At 41.8% G+C, this 19,774-nt stretch overlaps 1 protein-coding gene across 1 annotated transcript; it reads right to left on the bottom strand.

Annotated features, from left to right (window-relative positions):
- Nucleotides 1-3,422: 3,422 nt before the first annotated feature.
- tfap2d (transcription factor AP-2 delta (activating enhancer binding protein 2 delta)) lies at nt 3,423-19,451 on the bottom strand. The gene is made up of 8 exons (XM_071921357.1): nt 19,413-19,451; nt 18,205-18,723; nt 14,940-15,000; nt 8,221-8,386; nt 6,468-6,586; nt 6,163-6,304; nt 4,781-4,894; nt 3,423-3,639 (listed from the first exon to the last, which is right to left on the bottom strand). Exons 1-8 carry the CDS (start codon nt 19,449-19,451, stop codon nt 3,423-3,425), a joined length of 1,377 nt encoding a protein of 458 aa, XP_071777458.1.
- Between the last annotated feature and the right edge of the window lie 323 nt (nt 19,452-19,774).

A 19,774-nucleotide genomic window follows, 5' to 3' on the forward strand; every position in this document is an offset into this window, starting at 1 on the left:
TGATTACGGAGCGCTGCATTGTAATATGATCAATAGCCTGTGTGAATAATGCATCGGCCGCCCCATCACATTATGCATTGCTGATGTCAAACTTGTGATTCATTCTTGTACGTTTGTCAATTTACAGAAACTCTGGCGGAGGCAACATATTGATTTCATTTTCCAGCTCATTTTGATCAAGCTGCTTATTATTCCGTCAGATGAGGGATGTGGGGTCAGGAGTGATGTCTATCGCTTGCATTACATGTTTATCATGCAAGTATTAACAGACAAAAGTGTGTTTAAGTTACTTTCTGCGAGTGTGTGTGTGTGTGTGTGTGTGTGTGTGTGTGTGTGGGCGTCTGTATAAATGCGTGTGCACTTATTTGTTTGTTCTCGTAGCCTCCAGCTCAGTAAGATCCTATCCACCACCATCAAAGAAGCAATTTAGAAAGCTGCTTTGTTTCATACATCACTCTGTTACATCTAAACATACCATGGGTTAGACCGATACGTGGGCTTGCTGATGTATGGGGGCCGATATTGGCTTTTTATTAAATATCAGATATCAGCCAGTCACTGTTGTCCAACTCTGATATGATGGAGGTTTCTCTCTGACCACAGCTACAGAAAAAAAACAGATTCCTTTGATTGTTCAATAATGTTTTTTGTAAATCAATTCTTCATTTAAAGGCCTAATATACCGTGTCCCAGAGTTTCCTTGGTCATTGAATAGGTGTGTGTGTGTGTGTGTGTGTGTGTGTGTGTGGAAAGTGTCACTCTGCCTTAAAGAGCTGCTAATCCTAAAATAGTTTTATTATCCTGTGCTTCAGTGGTGAGTTTTAGTGTCTCCTGATGGTCTAAATGTTGTTTCTGTTTGGCAAAAAATGGCAATTTTATAGATATTGAATATTGGCACAAAATATCTGCTTTTGGCAACTTACGATATGGCAACGATATGGGCCTTCAAAAGCCCATATCGGTCGAACCCTACAATCCTATGAATGGCTGTTGAATAGCATATCATCGCTGTCGTGCAAAAACCTTGTATCGCTTACAAAAAGGCAATTTTTTTTTTTTTAGGAAAAACTGGTTGAATTTCTCATTTGACATCCATGCATTTTTTTTTGACATTTTACAATGCATTATCAATGGTTCAGCTTGGTCCCAGGATCATAAAACATTGAGGACATGTGGGGGGACAAGGCCATCTGTCAACTATAACACCAAACAACAACAGCAAAACCGGATATATGGGAATACTGCAACCATGTCAGTTTTTTTTTATCTCTGTCTTTACTACTATTACTCTTTAACATGAGGCTTTACTTGTATTGATTCAGGGTGATAACTCAGCACTGACCTCGTTGTAAATGCATCCTGTTTGACTACATATGTGACCTCCTTTTTAAATGACTGGAATATTAAAGAGTAAACATAACCTTCAGAGTCCGGATGGAGACACCGGCAGGCAGCTGCTCATCTCCCTGCTTTCTGATAATTTCGAAATATAAATAAGCTGAAAACCTGACAGAATTCACTGAAAACGGAAGGGAAATACACACACACACACACACACACACACACACACACACACACAAAGGGAGCTTTTGAACTTTTCTGTAGGTAGAGCCTTCCCTCACAACATTAGAGAGAGGAACTCTGACTTCTTATAATCTTAACACTGTGAACTCATATGGATAATTCACACTAGCTAGCTTTGATCTGTACTGCCTCGCTTTAGTCTCTGCCTGCTCTATTGTTGTACCACTTCCTTGCATGTGTGTGTGTGTGCGTGTACATGTGTATGTAAGCCTGCATGTGTGTGTGTATTTGTGTTTGCACATACATGTGTATCTGAGCCTGTTTGTGTTTGTGTGTATATGTATATAGCACATGTGCATGTGAGGCTGTGTGCATGTATATGTGTGTGTGTGTACATGTGCATGTGACTGTGTGTGTGTGTGTGTGTGTGTGCGCGCACCACATCTTACACCAAGAGTAAATAGTAGAACACGTAGCAACTGTCTTTATTGAACACCAGCATTTTAGAAGGTAGGGATTTAACATATATATAGTTGAAAGCCTACAAGAAAAGTAATTTAAATATTTATATATATCTTTACAAATGTTCATGAGGGAGTCAGAGAGCTCGTGTCGGCTAAACTTGCGATCTGGGGAGTGTACAAAGATAGACATGCACAGGGAAGAGAGTTACGACGGCAACCGCAAAGTCACCTTTACAAAATGGCTGAGTTGGACCCTTCTCTCTCTCTCTCTCTTTTTCTCTCACACACTCACACACACACAAACACACACACACACACCACAGTGTAGCCTACCCCAGGCAGTAGCGTTACATCAGTCCCACATTCAGAAACAGTCTCTTCTCTCTTGTCCAAATGGTAAACACACTGGATGCTATGGCACTGATTGTACGGCGTAGAAAAACCATGAGTCCTCTTCAAGTGCTCTCTCAGGTATGGGGGGGGGGGGTGTCGTAAACCAGACTGTGTGTGTGTGTGTGTGTGTGTGTGTGTGTGTGTGCATGTGTGTGTGTGTGTCAGGGTTGGAGGGTCAGTTCATTTCAAGTCGAGCTGTTGAACATGTAAAGCGAAACTGGAACTTCGGTGGTTGATGATGAAGAATTTATTCTCAGTTAAAAGTGAAGTAATTGGATTGAAATTGAATTGCCCAAAACCCCTAGTGTATGTGTGTGTTTGTGTGTGTGTGTGTGTGTGTGTGTGTGTGTGTGTGTGTCAAGGTTGGAGGGTCAATTGATTTCAAGTTGGTTCACTGAAAATGTGAAGCGGGAACTTCAGCGGTTGATGATAATTTTGCTCTCAATTATTTTATTCAAGACAGAATAAATTAACCTTTTGAAGAGAAAAAAAAGTTCAGTTCTTGGATTTTTTGCAGAAAATCCACACCTGAAGTTAGTTGGGTTGAAATCAAATTGTCTAAAACCCTTAGTGTGTGAGTGTGTGTGTGTGTGTGCGTACATGTGTGTGTGTTCGCAGTTAACCACCCCTCTCCTGGAAATCGGTGCCGTCAGCATTATCCATATCTACTTCCTGTTTTCAGAATAAATAAACAAACAAAAGTCTTGGGCGAGTTGCAGCCGTCTCCATGGCGATGCTCCTCCTTGTCATGACACAGACAGTCTCACACACACACACACACTTATACACACACACACACTTAAAAATAATGTGCATTTTCAACATGTGCGTGTCTTCTTTGGGACAACTCACATTTGTGTTACTTTACAACACAACATATATCAATAACAAGAAATGTGAGTTGTCCCAACAAAGACATACTGATGTGTTGAAATTGACAAGTCCTTTTTAAGAGTGCGCACACACACACACACACACACATACACTCAAGCACACTCTTAAATGCAGCGCTCCAAGGCACGGGCATGGGAGGTGGGGGGGCTACTCAGTCTTTTCTGTTTTCCCGTCTTTGCTCTGGGGCTCGGCTGTTTTCCGGAGCGGCGTCTTTTCCGAGCTGTTGTTGATCTGTTGGTCGGCCGGGCCGCTGGTTTTCCCGCTCGAGTGTTTGTCCAGGTAGTTGAGCATCTCGCTCAGGACCGTCTGGAAGGTGCTGAGGGCCGCGCAGACCGCCGGCGTGCCGAAGCCGTGGGTGATTAGACTGGTGGGAGGGAGCCAAGACAGAAACCACCATCAGCAACCGGCTTCAGAACCAGTTTACAGAGCAGTGACACACTAAAAACTTTTCTTTGTTCACAACATCAAGGGTATAATTTGGGTTAGACTGATATATTGATTTGCTGATATGGTGGAGGTTCCAATTCTTTTACTCAGCAGCTTCAGGGTGTCAGTTGGTAAAACCTGCAGTGAAACCTGCCTCACCCTGCCTTAAGGAGCTGCTGACCCACCTAAAAGAATTTCACTATCCTGGTTTTCAGTGGAGAGTTTTAGTGTCCCATGATGGTGTAAATGCTGTTTCAGAGGCTTTTCCACCCTGACAAGTAAAACAATTCTGGGGAAAACACTGAATACTTGAATGTGTTTGGAATTTTTGGCATGAAAATTGTCAAATTTAAAGTTACTGTATATCAGCAGAAAACATTTTCTGTCAGCAGCTTCAAAACAAAAATATGGTATGGGTCTTCAAAATCCCATATCATTTGAGCCTTTGTTAAAATAATAATTATTTTAATAATTTATTTATTAAAACCAGTAAAAATAAGAAGGTACCACAAGATGAAAGGATAAGAATAGACTGTAAAAATCACAGTCAAAAACAATGGGATAAAAGATATAAGCAAGCCTGCAAAAATGGGTGTTATATTATTTTATACGATGATAGTGATTCTGCCAACCTGGTCACCTTTAGTTTTCAGCCCAGACCGGCCATAATCCGCTGTTGTTCAAAATCCTGGCATTACTGTATATATACAACCCATTCTGTATTTTTGTAGAAACTCATAGCTTGTTTCTCTGCCTAGCAGTCCACATCTCCCTTTGGAGCTTTGATGAAACTGTATATATTCTCCACAGGATGACGCCATAGATGTGACATTTCTGCTAATAAGCCCCTGTTCCCTCCTCCTCCTTCATTTGTGCCAAATAACAAACCGCACAGCTGTATCTTTCTAAAATGGCAAAGAGGTCAGAGCTCGGCCAAAACTGAGAGCAGCAGGGTTCTGCAGCGCCGCCCAAGAAAACTGTCTTTGCTGCACGGTTTTAATTGTGGAGGATGACTCAAGATTGGAAGCATACATCACAAAATGTCCACTACTTTCCAATGCGTTGTATGTGTGTGTTACCTGAAGTGTGTGAGGTGTCTCTGGATGTCCAGGTCCAGGATGGGGGTTGGTCTGGAGGAGCCCAGAGGAGAACGATCTTGGCTCAACAAGTCCTGGAACTCCTTACAGATTTGCCTGAGAGACAGAAGGAGGGAGGGAGGGAGGGTTTACCATCTGTCTCTAACTCAACCGTCGCAATTTTTCTTTCTCTATTGCATCCCTAAGTAAATAAAAGTTATATCCTCTCAGCAAGCATTTGACGGACAGCTACGTACAGGAGGTGGCCAAGGTCGACATCAACCCAACAAGCACAACATTTTCACAATATGATATTAAAAATTCATAATAAATTCATATTAATAGCTTTAGAAACTGTTTCGAACCAATATCAAAAAAAGATATTTAGCTCCCAATTTCACAAAATGATGCAGGTAGCAGCTATGACTACGGTCATCATATAAACTTTAATTTTTATTTACACAGGTTTTCAACATTGGTGCAGGCCGTCGTATCAACATCTATTCAGCATCAAAATGATTGCTGGACTGACTTTATTGGCAAATAAGTTCTTTGATCAAGAAGTGTGGGAGCATATTCAGTATTCAATGTGCAACGGCGTTTTTGACATAATGTAAATTCACTCATAATCATACTCATGCTTGCAAGTCTTGTCTCCCGAAATTTTATGAAATGAACACAATGTCTTAAAATGCAAATATGTGCTTATAAAGTGAGAGAAATTTGTTTTCCCACCAGGAAAAGATTAGATAGAGACACAACTAGAAACAGCCATTAGTTTAACATTCAACTAGTGCAGTGGAAACTAAGCATGTGGAGGTAAAGAGGCGTCTACCTTCAACTGATGACCCGGGTACAATTCCCAACTCAGGTCAATACGTTTTTTACTGTGACTGAAGCTTTCATTTACAGTGAGTTTTTCTTATTTAACCATGACCAAACCTTACCCTAACCATAACCAAATTGTTTTAATTGCCGAACATTAGCCAAAGTTTTACTTGTCTAAACGTCAAAGAAGTGATACTGCCACCAATTCTCTTGTCAGAGAATAGGTTGGTCAAACAACTCTTATGCTAAAAAGTCAGTGCATTCCCTCAAGAAAGCAAAGGCAGAGGAAAACAGGGGGTTTAAATTGGTTCATTATGATTTTCACCTAACACTATAAACATATGAACATAACCCTGACCTTAACCTAACATTGGACACTGGCCTTTAATAGAAATGAAAAAATGTGATGATTGTTTTTTGAAGTTAAAACAGTTTTTGACCTTGTGGGCGGGCCAGAAAGTGAAAAAACATGTAAATCCTATCAGGGCAAAGCATCAGGAGAATGTTACAACAAAAAGTGTGTGTGTGTGTGTGTGTGTGTGTGTGTGTGCTCTTACTTCGTAGCCAGAACCATCTTCTTGCGTGCACTGGTTTCTTTCGGCTCGCTGTGCTGCCTCGCCAAATGTTCCCCCACCGCCTTAGTGGGAAACTCTGTCTCACAGGTGTAGCCAAAGTCCCTCGCCAGGTGGAGCGCCTCACCTGTGCACACACACACACACACACACACACACACACAGAAGAAAGACTGATAAGACAGCGCTTAAGGTGATAATATCAAAACTAGAAGATGAAATGAAACAAAATGGAAGGTGAAGCCGAAACCTCCTGGAAGATTCTGGGATATTTCCGGAAAGTTGCTTACCTTCCACCAGGGAAGTGAGCAGTGTGACGTTGGCAGCTTTCCTCCGTCCTGCCGGCAGGTTGAGGCCCAGGCGGTCTAGTTTTTCACGAAGACACCGGCCGCCGTTCTTAGACTTAGCTCTGTGGGAGAATAAATAACCGACTCAGATATTTTATGATATTTCGTCACCTTCAAGAAGGAGAGACAAAAAAAAAACCAGACTGAAGGCCTGGATCACCCAGCGTCGCTCACCAGTCATCATCTATTCCCCCATTTTTAAAGAAATGGTACTAAAATGCAGTTTGGAGCGTCTGGCTTCCTGATTCCACAACAATATGTTTGTGTATAATTAGGTCTAGTAGTATATAGCTATCAGGTATTTGAAATAAAGGAGAAAAACATGTTGAGTGTAAACCTCACAAACAAACTGTGTCATATACTGTATATGCTCTCTTTATATATAGATATGGTCACATGTCCCCCCTGAGTTTCATATCTTTCATTCTCCAGGCATTCATCTCCTTCTATACCTGCAGTAAAGATTTCTATTTTGGATGATTCTATTTAGGTGAAAAACATCTCCATCTCTTATGAACATTTGAAATTATATTTACTACCTCTATTTGTATTGAGCTAGTATGAAACCTTAATGATCCCTGTGGGAAATTTGGATTAAAATTAGTAAAGGTATTGTATTTTACTGCCCAGGAACAACAAATGCTCAGGAATTCAAATCTGCACCGAGACCAATTCCTGTACATTTACCTGACTTAGAGAATAAAGCGACGTTAGTGAATGATACAACATAACACCAACACAGATGTTTAACAGGAGTAAGAGCCTCTGTCTGTTAGAGTGACGACTGAGACGTTGACGTGATTTATTTTATTCCAGATTAGGAGCAACACCTCTCCGCACATTTTTCACATGGCTGACGCCTCGTCTTGTGAGACCGGCCATGTCCTCTGCTGTCCATCTCTCTCTCTCTATCTCTCTCTCTCTCTCCCTTTCTCTCTGCCTCATCAATAATACAGCGCTGGCAACTCTTGCTTTCCTCTGGTTCCTCTGATCCTGGTGTGCTTTGGCCTGGTCTCGCCTCCCTCCGGCTCCCTGGGCATGGCAGCGCGTGCAGCCCCGGCCCTATTTCGCCTACAATAGTCTTTGTGGGCGCTACTGTATATCCTCTGTTTTATCTGAGGGCTAAAAAAAAAAAATCAAGCCGTGCTCTCTGATGCTCACCAGCTAGCTTTAAGCTATCGCAAGTGTTTTCACTTTTGATATCCCCCTCCATCACACTCACCTTTCTCTTCAATGTTATTTTGACAGCAGTTGCGTGTAACCCTGCTTCAATATCGACTTGATGATGCTCTTGTTTAAGTCGCATCTCCTGTTTTAAGTTTGTGTTTCTCCTTTTACAGGGATGATGTTGAACCAATGACATGGCTCAAACATTTCCCCAAAATCATTAAGACCAATGGCCACAGTGGATTTATCAGAGGAACTTATAGGCCCAACAGTTCCTCTTAACAAAAAGGGTTCTATATAGTATCAGAAAATGGTTCTTTAGGCTTGTGCCATAGCAGAACCTTTTTTTAATGCTGTAAAGAACCATTCAAGAATACATGAAATGACCCCAATCAGCAGTACTAAAAGAAATTTACCCTAACCAAAGCACCATTGAAGAAACCATCCTTTTTCTGGGTGTATTGCCAAATGTCTACTGTGTGTGTGTGTGTGTGTGTGTGTGTGTGTGTGTGTGTGTGTGTGTACTGACCTGCGCAGTATACCGCCCAGTAGGGAGGCGTTGAGGCACTCTGGCGGGGACAGTCTTCTTTTCACCTCGGCGATGGTGACTTTGTACTTGGAGGTGGAGCTGAGCAGCGACAGGCGGCCTGGTACCGAGCAGAACAGGTCTGTAGGGTTCACCACGCACGTCCCTCCTGCACACAGACAACACACCTGTTAGAGTAGGGCTCAGCGTGGAAAAGCAGTAACACCGTTCCTGTATACAGTTCCTGTTTTGTGCCGTAAAGCAATCCAGCAGATTTCCCGCCAAATCTGACACACAATGTAAAATGCAGTACAGAGGCCAGTGCCAATCTTCTTGGTGATGGTCTTGTTTGTTTATGGTAATTATACTAATGTCTCAAAATTAGTGTGGTAATGATTTATTGATGCTAAAATGCTGCATATAGCACCATTTATACTTTTTTCTTTTTTTCTTTTTTTTCACCAATACACAATCAAATCTCTTGTGCTACTTTGGTAGAGCACCTATGTAGAAACCAGCTTGGAATGTTCTGCTGAATTATGCCCACAACACCTCATAAAATATCCAAAATGTTGGATCCATACTATGATATCTCAAGGTTTTCTACTAGTTTATGGACTTTGTTACTGAGACAAGTACACATGATGTACTAACACTCGTCCCTCCAAACAATTTATGAGCAGTCTATTATCAGACAGGCACAGAAAATAGTGTCTGATCCAACTCACATTCTCCACCCAGAGTTCCAGCTCTTACCTTCCGGTAGAAGATTCAGGGTTCCCAAGAGCAGGCTGAACTGTTATAAACATTCATTCCTGCCTATGTCCATTAAGCTTCTCAACACTAACATGTAATGTAGATGTTGGCCATGAGGGTTGTGCTATATGTCGCCATTGTCAGTAGGTGTGTATGTGTATATGTGTATAGGCAAACTGTTGAATATGTGTATGTGCAAACTGTGTATGTGTATGGAAGCCATGAGTTGTTAAGATGTTGACATTTTTTACTATGTAGTATGTATGATTTTATCTTCTGTGGAACTGCAGGATGGAGTCCAGAACAAATTTCCCTACGGGGACATTAAAGTATATCTTATCTTATATCTTATCTATCTTAAAGTATATCTTATGATTCAAAATGTAATGCAAACAACCAGGAACCAGGCATTTCTGGGTTCCACTTGACTGTGAATGCTGCCAAATTGACAACACTGCAAAACTGAGTATACGGTGACTAAAAATGATGTGTTTAAGGCTACATGCCAAAGTTCTCCAATGGAAACAGATCAGGTTCTTTTGGTTTCCATCTGGTAAATCCGACAAGGCAAAAACACCAAGACAGACAAAACCAAACCAAGTGATCTGATTACCTGACAAATCACCTGTGTGTTTTACATAATGAAGTAATGGAGGGAGCATTACATCGACCTTATCTCACTTTGTTAAGCTGCAAAACCGTCTCAGCGCCTGTCTGTAAATAAGCAGCAAGCATTTCCATACATAAATATACATTCATTGTTTAAAGGCATGGCCATTACCCTGCTAAAGAACTACATACATATCACAGCAAAACTACATACAAGTCCCTACAGGAATATATGCCATATGAGATAGAAATTACCATAAAGTACCACAGATATAAATCCCTTAGGAATATTATTTGAATTCAGTAGTGGTTTTTTTTAGGGTATGCATGATATTAATTAATTATCAGTTTAGACTGTTAGACTACTTTACTTGCTAGTTAATGCTAAGCAATCTTAGCTTATAACATATTACATACATACATACATAAAGCACTGTGATTTATTATTAAATGCTGGAGTAGGCTATGTGTTGCCTGAAAATTGTAAAAAGATTTAGCTATCTATATTGTCATACATCACTATAACACAATAAACTAATAGATGAAGAACGTACTCCCATTGCATAACGTCATCGTAACTCATTTGAAAACAATAAGAGGATTATGGAAGTTGTGTGAAAATTGTAGCTAAGATGTGAAGATTTATGGTTCAAAGTTAAATGTTCATCTTTGATTAAGTAGATACTGCTCAATAAAGAACAGACATGATTTGTAGAATTTTCTTTCTCAAGTGCTGTAAATTATTATGAAGTTTTATAGTGTTTTATGGCATAAAGGAGTGATGTATCTCACCTCGACTGATTACCCCAGCTCTGTCATGTTAAAAAAAAAATGCTTGTTTACACAATAATCTAATAAACGCAAAAATGCAAAAATATATATATATATATATAAAAAAAAAAAGAGAATTATGCTCCACCCTACCAGCCAGACAACAAGCACAAAGGCAAGCTGGGTGGAAGCCAGATCCTTCCTCACAAGAAAACACAAAGCACAATGTCTTCAATGAAAATATAGAACTCATTGAAATGTATTATGGGGCCCAAAACCTGAGAGCTGGTCAATTTAATTTCACTTGATGCCCCAATTCATGATATTGTGTTTTTATCACAGGCTAAAATAACTATTTCTTAATTTTTAGTATAGGTGCATAGTCTGTAATATCTGAATATATCTAATATTAAATCCACCTAGGTGATATTTTCATTAACTAAGTTCTGATTGTCAGTGTATCTGTGAAACCTTTGTACACTTATTTGTACATTTTGGTCCAAAAAAGAACAAATAAATGTACCTCAATGAGCCTCAATATTGGCCCACCTTTATCGCAGAAGGGTTTGAAATATGTACATTTTTAGCAGAAAATGTTCAAAACTGTTCTTCTTTTACCTTCATAGGGTGCCATGCACAGACACGGATCCCATGTTGTACCTTTTCTGAGAATGTGGCTTTAGCTGTGTACACACTTTGCATGAGGTCTCCTCAGTTCTCATTTCAAAGAACACCCAATATCAAGACAGTATACAAGCAACCAAGATCACCTCTCTGTGAGCAGAGCAATACAGCAAGTCTGTTATCTCTTCTCTTTGTGCATTAGCAAATGGCGCAATATTTTAATTATGTGCATTGTGTATCAGTGCAGCCCCAACAGACCCACATGCTCTGATATTACCTGCAGCATCTAACTAGTCACAGTGAAAGGATATTTCTTAGACTATAGAGGGAAAATGCTCAATACTAAAGCCATTGCACTTGAGTAATAATAGTAACTATCATGATCAGGACCATTAGGCTTTTATAGCCCATGTTAGCCATGCTCATATTGTCACATACATGCCAATCCCCATCGCTGCATTACCTCAAAAATTGGCCTCTATATCAGACTGAAGACGCAACCTATTTTGATCCTATTATATCCATATTATATGATTAAATAATGTCTAATAAAATAATAACATAGTGCATCCCACCTCTTTCAATAGGCCAACTTATGGGACTACTCTTTGTTGATCCTAAGACGCATATACTTGATCCTATACATATATATATATGTATTTCTGTATCAGCTCAATATTTCTGTCTGTATGTAAGAATTGTCTGCACTAAAGCCAGGAGGAGAAAACAAAAACTTCCTCTAATCACCTTGCACCAAGTCGATTTCTCTGTGTACTTGAGGCTACTGAAACTGTAAATAAATGATTCTGGTTGTGATAGCTGAACGTTGTTTCACATTATTAATTGTATGTATCTGAAACAGTACTGCTGGATCCTCGTGGAATATATCGACTGCTATGAGTAGGCCTATTATTAAACTTTCACTCCAACTAAGGTCCCAAGCAGCTGAAACCCGAGGTTTCTGTCTGATGTAGGCTATATTCTATTATTCATCTGCCTCATTATCAAATCTATCTAACAGCAGGGCGTGTCGCTTTGTTTTTAGGCCATGCTAAATATGACGGAATGAAGAAAAGGACGCCATTTAGGCCGAATAGAACAACGCTACAGGCAAAGATACACACGCCAAGCTTTTAGGGCAATGTGGGCTATTTGCCCAATAACCAAAGCCTATATGACCAACTGGAGCTTATATTGTATGCGCTCGGAATCCATTATTCACAATGAGAAGAATGTGTGTCAGATTTGTACCATTTTCTGGTCCCTATCCCTGCTGAAGGCGATAGACCTGTAGCTTCAGAAATGGTCCCGGTGTATCATTCAGGTTCAGCACCGTGGAAGTGGACAGCGACTGTAGCGTTTCATTTCAGCACCTCGACAGCAACCGATGCCCACAGCACAACCATAACACTATAAAACTATAATACTGTAGTACTGTAACAGCCTTCTGTATTCCAGTGGCCAGGAGTCGAGGGTATCGATTGATATTATAGGTTAGGCTAGACCTCTATGATGTGTGTGTGTGTGTGTGTGTGTGTGTGTGTGTGTGTGTGTGTGTGTGTGTGTGTGTGTGTGTGTGCGTGTGTGTGAAGTCCGGCTCTTCTGTGTGTGTGACACATACCGGGCAGACCTGTCTGTCAGACTCACGCGCTCTGACAGGGGCGCGCGTCTCTGAAAGCCGCGGGTTCACATCATATTAATTCCCCTAAAAATGTTTTGATTCAAAGTAGTTTGTATTTTATGTTGCCAAGGGCAATCGAAAAGAGCTATTGCCGGTAGTGCAGTCAGTGGAGCGCGCGGGCCCAGAGGCGATAACGGTATTTAAGCAACGGAGAGTAGCCTCGGGCTGCGGCGCGAGCGGCGGGCGGGATCACACGCGGAATCAAGCGCCTTTTACGAGTTTGCCACGAAAATTAAAGAAAAAGAGACACGGGCCAAATGTCATTCTCCTCATATTTTAACAACAATGTTTATAGCTCCAAAAAAAAGCCCGCCAATGTCTTGACAGAAAAGAGTGGGGCGCGTGCACGGGCTATGGCGGGGGCGCGCGTCTGAGAGATCAGCTTGATCTGTGAGGCTGCTGTTAGAGCTGAACGGGGAAGGGATAGCGGGGTGATTAAAAACACAGACGACTCCTCCTAAGTAGGATCCGCGTTTCTTGAGTGATTTTCTTTTGAAAAAGGTTATGTGAATATTCATGCCGCCAAAGCCGCAGTCAGAAAGAACAACATTAATATGATCTCGGCTGAATCCGGGGCCCCGCTCGGCATTAGCATATCAAAGCGTCCGCCCGAGGCGAGAGAAGCTATCGATACGGGAGCGGGAGGTAAAGCAAAGATTATTGGTTGTGATGGTTGCAGCGGCTGAGCTCAGGGCCAAATACGGCGCACCATTAACCGAAAGTGATAGCGGAGGGATTCCCGCGTCAATCCAAGAGAAAAGCCCCAACACCTAGGCAGGGCTGATGAAAAATTAAACCCGAGACACAGCCTTCCTCTCTGTATGGAAAACTACACATGTGGGTATAGAGTCCCGACTAAAAAACAGGGGCAGGCTTTGATGGAGCGAGCGCAGATCCGCAGCGGGTTCAAACCAAACCCCGCTCGTGAGGAAGTTGGCTGGCCTGCTGCGTTCATGCAGGCCGGGTCCACACAGCCCAAATCTTTACCTGAACAGTCAACCCGCTCATATGGGCTGCTGTCACGACATAACACATAGATTCACTCCCCTTTCCTTTCTATACAGCTTTGAATTATTCCCATCTCAGAGGAGGGCTATAGGACATATTAGGGTTTATCATACATACATGCAGCTACAAATAGTTATTACACTGAGAATAAATATAAGTATGCCTGTGTTATGGTATACAATAATAATAAAAACAAAATAGCCCATAGGCAAGCAAAGGATTCATAGTAAATATTCAAAGCAGCAAAACAAAAATGATGTCCTTGAGATATTGTCCTACTTGTTATTAGAAGTATTAATTTCCCGAATTTGTCATAGGTTATAGAGATTTTTTTTCACTAATCCATTACCTAGGCTATAATAAGCTTTGTCGTTGAATCATTATTTCGTTAACATAGGCCTAGCTGTAATTAGTACGGGATTTGTTTGCTAAGCTTAGCCCGATAGACTTTTAAATGTAGTCTATATAGGCCTACACCTTCTGATGATTAATATTAGGCTATAAATTATCTTTGAGCCTACTAAATTGTTGTTTTATATAATGATAACAAAAGATAGAAATAATAACATATAAATCATTATCCTTTTCATATTATCCGTCCTATTTTAATTATCATATTTCAGAAGAGGGATAACCATAAACAACGATACCATTAACACCAGTAATGCCATTAATAACGATGTTTAGGAATTATGAGAAATTTAATATTAAGAATATTTTAGAATATTTTCCAAAATATAGGCTAGTCGTCTGGCTATAGGCCCATACATTGTCAAAATGCAATCTACAGGTTTGTCTTCAAAAAGGATGTGTTCGCGTCTATTAATGTAGATCAGAGCATATATTCTGTCAATAGCCTATACAAATACACAATGTTAAATAGAGCCTATTATTTTAGTTGTAGGCAATGCAAGTCGTGCACTTTCCCTAACATAATTTTATGGATCTAATATTAGACCAATTTATCACGCTGTTGACACACTATTTCCAAAACAAAACACAAAGTCAGTGTTGAGGGTGCGAGGTAAAAACAAACCCCAGTGTTGAGTGACAGTGCATTTCATAGTGGAAACGGGAAGCACCGTCTCCGCGCTTGTACAGTGTGTTAGTGTCTAAATAGGCGAGAAAAGGGGGCCGTGCCTGCTGTAACATGTTGACAGCAGACAGGAGAGGAGTGTTCCGCCTGTTTGTCTGTCTGCTCGCTGTCTTGTCGTGTCAAGCCGCGAGTGTTAACGGCCTCCGGTACAACAACGGAGAATAAACGGGGCCTTACCTCTCCGGATGACGCCCCCTTGGCCGTTCAGCACGAGCCCACACTGCGCTTCCACGGAGCCCTGCGGAGACACGGATTCATTAGGATGAGGCGGGATGTGAAAGCACTTTACCCAGATTGTTATTGGTGGAGTACAGTTCATCCAGCTTGCAGGCTTAAATTACAGCAGAAATGAATGCTTTTCTGAAAATAGGATGGATTGTTGTTGATGTGGGGTGTTGTGATGACAGTTTACCGAGCTTTTAAATTAACACCACACAGAAATAGGATGGGGGTTTCTTCAAGGGGTCTATAGAACCACAGTGAAAGAACCCCCTGATTTGTTATAATAAAAATGCCAAATAGAAAACCCAGTGTGGTTCTTAAGAAGTTATTTTAATGCTGCTGATTTAGAGTATTTGATGTCTTCCTATGTTCCTTTACAGCACCATAAAGGTTCCATGTAGAACCACTTGAGCTTATAAAGAACTATTTGAGCATGGTGCTATAATGAACCTCTCCTATGGTTCGCTATAGCTCCAAAGGGGGGTTCTGCTATGGTACAACCATGTTCTGGTTACTATAGAACCTGTGCAGCTATAGCCTATGTAAAACTGACTGAAATAAACAATGCAGCTCATGCTCAGACGGACAGCAGTCTTATTTTAAAGGCTTCAGGCTAGAACCGAGGAGCAGAGCTCGTGCAGACAGATAGATAAGGAAAACGAGTCCAGAATGTGGTTTACCAACCTGTTGTGGTCACTTACACAACAACTAAGTCTATATATATGGAAACCTGTTAGCGCCGCCATTTTGGTCCGGAGCAGGCTCGCGTGCTATCAACAATGTCATCAAGAAAGGAGAACACGCGCTTTTTATTCAGAAAACACTTAATCCCTCGTGCGAGCCTCGAGGCCGGGCCAGCGCAGAACCCCCTGATTAAAATAAACTGGGAAAAAAGGGGGACCTTGTCGTAGCTCTTTCTTAACCAACTCCTGCTCTGTTTCTTTTTTCTTTCTACTCCGAAGCTAAAGTGATTATAAAATCAATATACAAAACGCAGAGGTCTTGCATGAATTAGCTTAGTGACGGGAGAAAGGTGTGGCAGCTCCTTTTGTTCAGCATGAAAATCTCTTTAACGCGCTCAAAGATGCGACCGGGCTGCACGAGACCATGGGCGCATCTGTTCCGTTCTACATCCGCCTCGTGCGAGCTCAGGTTCACGCGCCGTTTCTTTCTTTTTTTTCAATAAAAGGTCGAACTTGTGTTAAGCGTATGTGTCTGTCCCCCAATAGCCCAAAATATCATTATTATTTGTAATACATAGAGCCAGTATGAGCCAAATTTTGAAAATAAAATAAAATAAATATGCCTAAAAATGAGGCAATGTGACTTAGTGATCTATAGCCTAGTTGTTATCAATTAATAGGTGACTGAAAAGTAATGATTTAGCGACTTAAAATTAAATTAGGTTAGGTCGCATATGTTTGTCATTATCATTGGATTCAAAACTGTTGAATCTCATTCAATTGAATAATAAAAAAAATGGTTCACGATAATCACAAGAGCATTTAAAACTAGGTTAAATTTAGGTGCAACACTATAATATTTATTACTATTTTATTACTATTAATTCCCTAAACTCATGGCAATATTTGTAAGGCAACGAACATTATTTAAGAATTTTAACGTTATTTCATTATTCCTAACAGTAGGGTATTTCTTTAATAGCCTACAAATCATCATCCTCATTTTCATTATTGTCAAAAACAACATTAGCCTTATAGCAGACCCTATGAATTAAATAAAAAATATGTATCACAGGAAAAGGCAATTATTACTGTTAAATAAATTTGAGATTACTCTTCAAAACAAATCAGCGATGCTGTATTATTAATATTATTATTAGGCTATTAGGCTATTATTATTGTTATTATATTATTATTGTTTTTTTTTTACGCGAGTCTGAAAGAATAAATATTGTGAAAATAATAAATGTTTGACTATAAATACTAGAGCCTACAGTGAAGTTTTAAATGAAAGTTAAAAATAAGAAATAGGCTAATAAGAGCAGCCCCGGCTTAAGCGCCGCAGTTGAGCCTGAGCAAAGTTGGTTAATAGTTAACGTGACTGAAATTATTTGTCAGTATGTTAAATCGTGTTTAACTAGAGAGGATTTTAAGTAGCTCAGATGTCGCTGCATAAATAACGAAGTTGATTGACGTTAAGTCGGTAATTGGATAAACTACGGTGCTTTACGGCGCTCGAGCTGGGCATTGTGCCCCGAACCCCGATCCGTTAATCCGCCCTTTACCGGAGAATAGAGAACCAGCGGCTTTTCTTTGCCTCAACAGACAGCCGGACACACACACACACACACACACACACACACACACGAACCGTGCGAATTGGTTTTCATCTCGACCATTTCTTTACATCGAAAAGAATTATGTAAAATATGGGTCACGTGTGTTTCTGGAAAAAATAAAGGGCGGATTTCACAATAGGATTGTATAGACTGCCAGTCAATTAACCTTTAGAAATAGGCCTGCCTTTCAGAAGCACGGTACCGTGTAGACTTGACTCTCACTTAGCCTATGCAATCACTTTGGATTTCCACACTTATTCTTGGCATCGAAATTATCTCAAGATGAGATCGAATATTCGGCTGTTTGTCCCAATATGGAACACAGTCTCAGATGGAGATGGAAGAATAACCTATAGGCCTGATAGAATAGCCTTGTCGGTGTCGGTAGACAACAGACAGATAAAGCAGACATGCAGACAGACAGACATCTGGCGCTGTCTCTCTGTTCAATATTTTGGAATTGCTGTGTGGTTTGTACAATGGGGGGGAAAGCTGTTCTACAATAGTAGGCCAGTGGGGCAGCAATACTGGGGCACTGGGCCTTGTGGCTGCTATGGGGCTATGATATCCTGTATCCTATCCTATCTCCTATCCTATCTCCTAGCCTATACAGCAGTGATCTACTACATTGTGCCATGTAAAGCCATGTGTATGCAGGTTTTCATTCCAGACAAACACTCCAGCAGCTGTTTTCACTGATGAACACCTTCAACAGGAGGGGGGACTACCATTGAAATGAGCTGCTGTAGTATTTAGTGTGAATGGCTCTCCATGGCACATGGTTGCAGATCACTGCTGCAGATACAGAAGAAGCTAAAGGAGGGGAAAGGGGGGGGCACGGTGGCGGGGCTCAGGCCTTTAGGTGCTGGGAGACGGTGAGGTGAGAGGGGAGGAGAGAGAGAGGGAGACCGCCGGTACCTGCAGGTCGTCTGCCCCGGGCGGTTGGAGGCCCAGGCCGGCGGCGGGCAGCAGCCTCTGGTCCGGGTGGTGCATACCGACGCCGTAGGCCTGGGAGCCGTGTGACGTCATCAGCGACAGGTCATGGCGCCGGTAGGCGTCGAGGCAGCCCAGCTCGCGCCGCTGCTGCTCGTCCAGGCACGAGGACTTGAGAGCCGAGCGCGCGTTGTGCAGGTTGATGAAGTCGGCGGGCTCTCCGTGGTGGATCTGCTGGTAGTACTGGCCCGAGTGCAGCGAGTTCAGGCCGTAGGCCTCCGGGGCCACGGCCGGGTGGGAGTGCTGGAACTCGTAGTGGAAGGACTGGTGGTGGAGGGGCGTGTACTGGTGGTTGGCCGAGAAATACGGCGAGGCGAACTCCGTCCCCGCCGCCGCCGGGTAGGTGAGCGGGGAGGAGGAGGAGTAGGCGACCGAGGAGTTGGCCACGGACTCCAGGCAGCCGAGCTGCATCAGTCGGTAGCTGTTTGATCCGTCGTGACGTATCTACGAGATAATAAAGAGACGGGAAAATATATGAGCCGTGTCATTTAGCATCAGCCGGTGTCTCCTCTCGCTGCCTCCCAAACACACTCAAACACTCCAAAACACAACTCACACACACTCAAAGCGTTTTTTTCCTCTTAAAACCACCTGAAGGAGATGTCATTTCCACACGCCCGGGAGGGGAACGAATGCACGGCAACAGGAGCCATCGGTATTTTTTTTTTTTTTTTTTTTTTGGCATGCCTGTCACTCTCCTTGCAGTATTTTAAAAGGCATGCTGTTATATATTATTATTATTACCGAGCTGCTGGCAAATTTACTGTCCCAGCTCTCTCTCTCATACTGGATGGGAGGTAAGCAGAGTGAGACACAGCGGAGAGTGTTCCGCCCTAAAATGTTCTAATCACACCGTTACCGGCTCACACACGAGCCTCATTTACTTCCCCACACTAATAAAAAAAAGCTCCGTTTTTACCGGCAACGCCAGTGAGATGCACGACCCATTTCTCCCTCCATGCTTATTTTTTTTTATTATTATCCATCCGCTAGATTCCAATTAAGAGTCTTCCTGACAACAGATGCTATAACGAAATTTCCCCGTAACTCCGCTTTACCAACTAACTCTATCACACACATTCTAGGCTATAATTTCATAAATTAAACGAATGCATATTAAGTAAATAAATTACCTCTGCGTCGTGGACTAGTCCGGGGAAGGTCGCTGACATTGTGCTTTCTCCAAAGTAACCCGTGTTTTTTTTCCCCCCGTGCTCGCCCGATCGAATAATAATAAAAAATGCGTTAAAATCCCACAAAAAAAGCGAGAGAAATGGAAAAGTCCCCCCTCGCGCGCACTCGGTAACGGCAGAAAGCTGGTGGAACGCGAGCGTCTCCCCTCTGCACGGACGGGGCTGGCTCACGGATTTTGTACTTGCAGGGTATTTCTCGGCTGATGTCGTAGGTCCCTTGGTAATATAGAAGTTTTGAAAATTAAGCATCAGCACTGAGGAATGGGAGGACAATAGACGGAGCGGAGCATCCCAGGAGACAA

Source organism: Centroberyx gerrardi, chromosome 18 (assembly GCF_048128805.1).
Source record: "Centroberyx gerrardi isolate f3 chromosome 18, fCenGer3.hap1.cur.20231027, whole genome shotgun sequence".
NCBI classification, from domain to species: Eukaryota; Metazoa; Chordata; class Actinopteri; order Beryciformes; family Berycidae; genus Centroberyx; species Centroberyx gerrardi.

What these genes read in the sequence shown, in the direction of transcription:
- tfap2d (XM_071921357.1), bottom strand. Translation starts at nt 19,451, where the DNA reads ATGTCAGCGACCTTCCCCGGACTAGTCCACGACGCAGAG. An exon ending in GACTAGTCCACGACGCAGAG is followed by an intron (nt 18,724 to 19,412) that starts GTAATTTATTTA and finishes ATTATCTCGTAG; the next exon opens with ATACGTCACGACGGATCAAA. An exon ending in GCTCACTTCCCTGGTGGAAG is followed by an intron (nt 6,305 to 6,467) that starts GTAAGCAACTTT and finishes GTGTGTGCACAG; the next exon opens with GTGAGGCGCTCCACCTGGCG.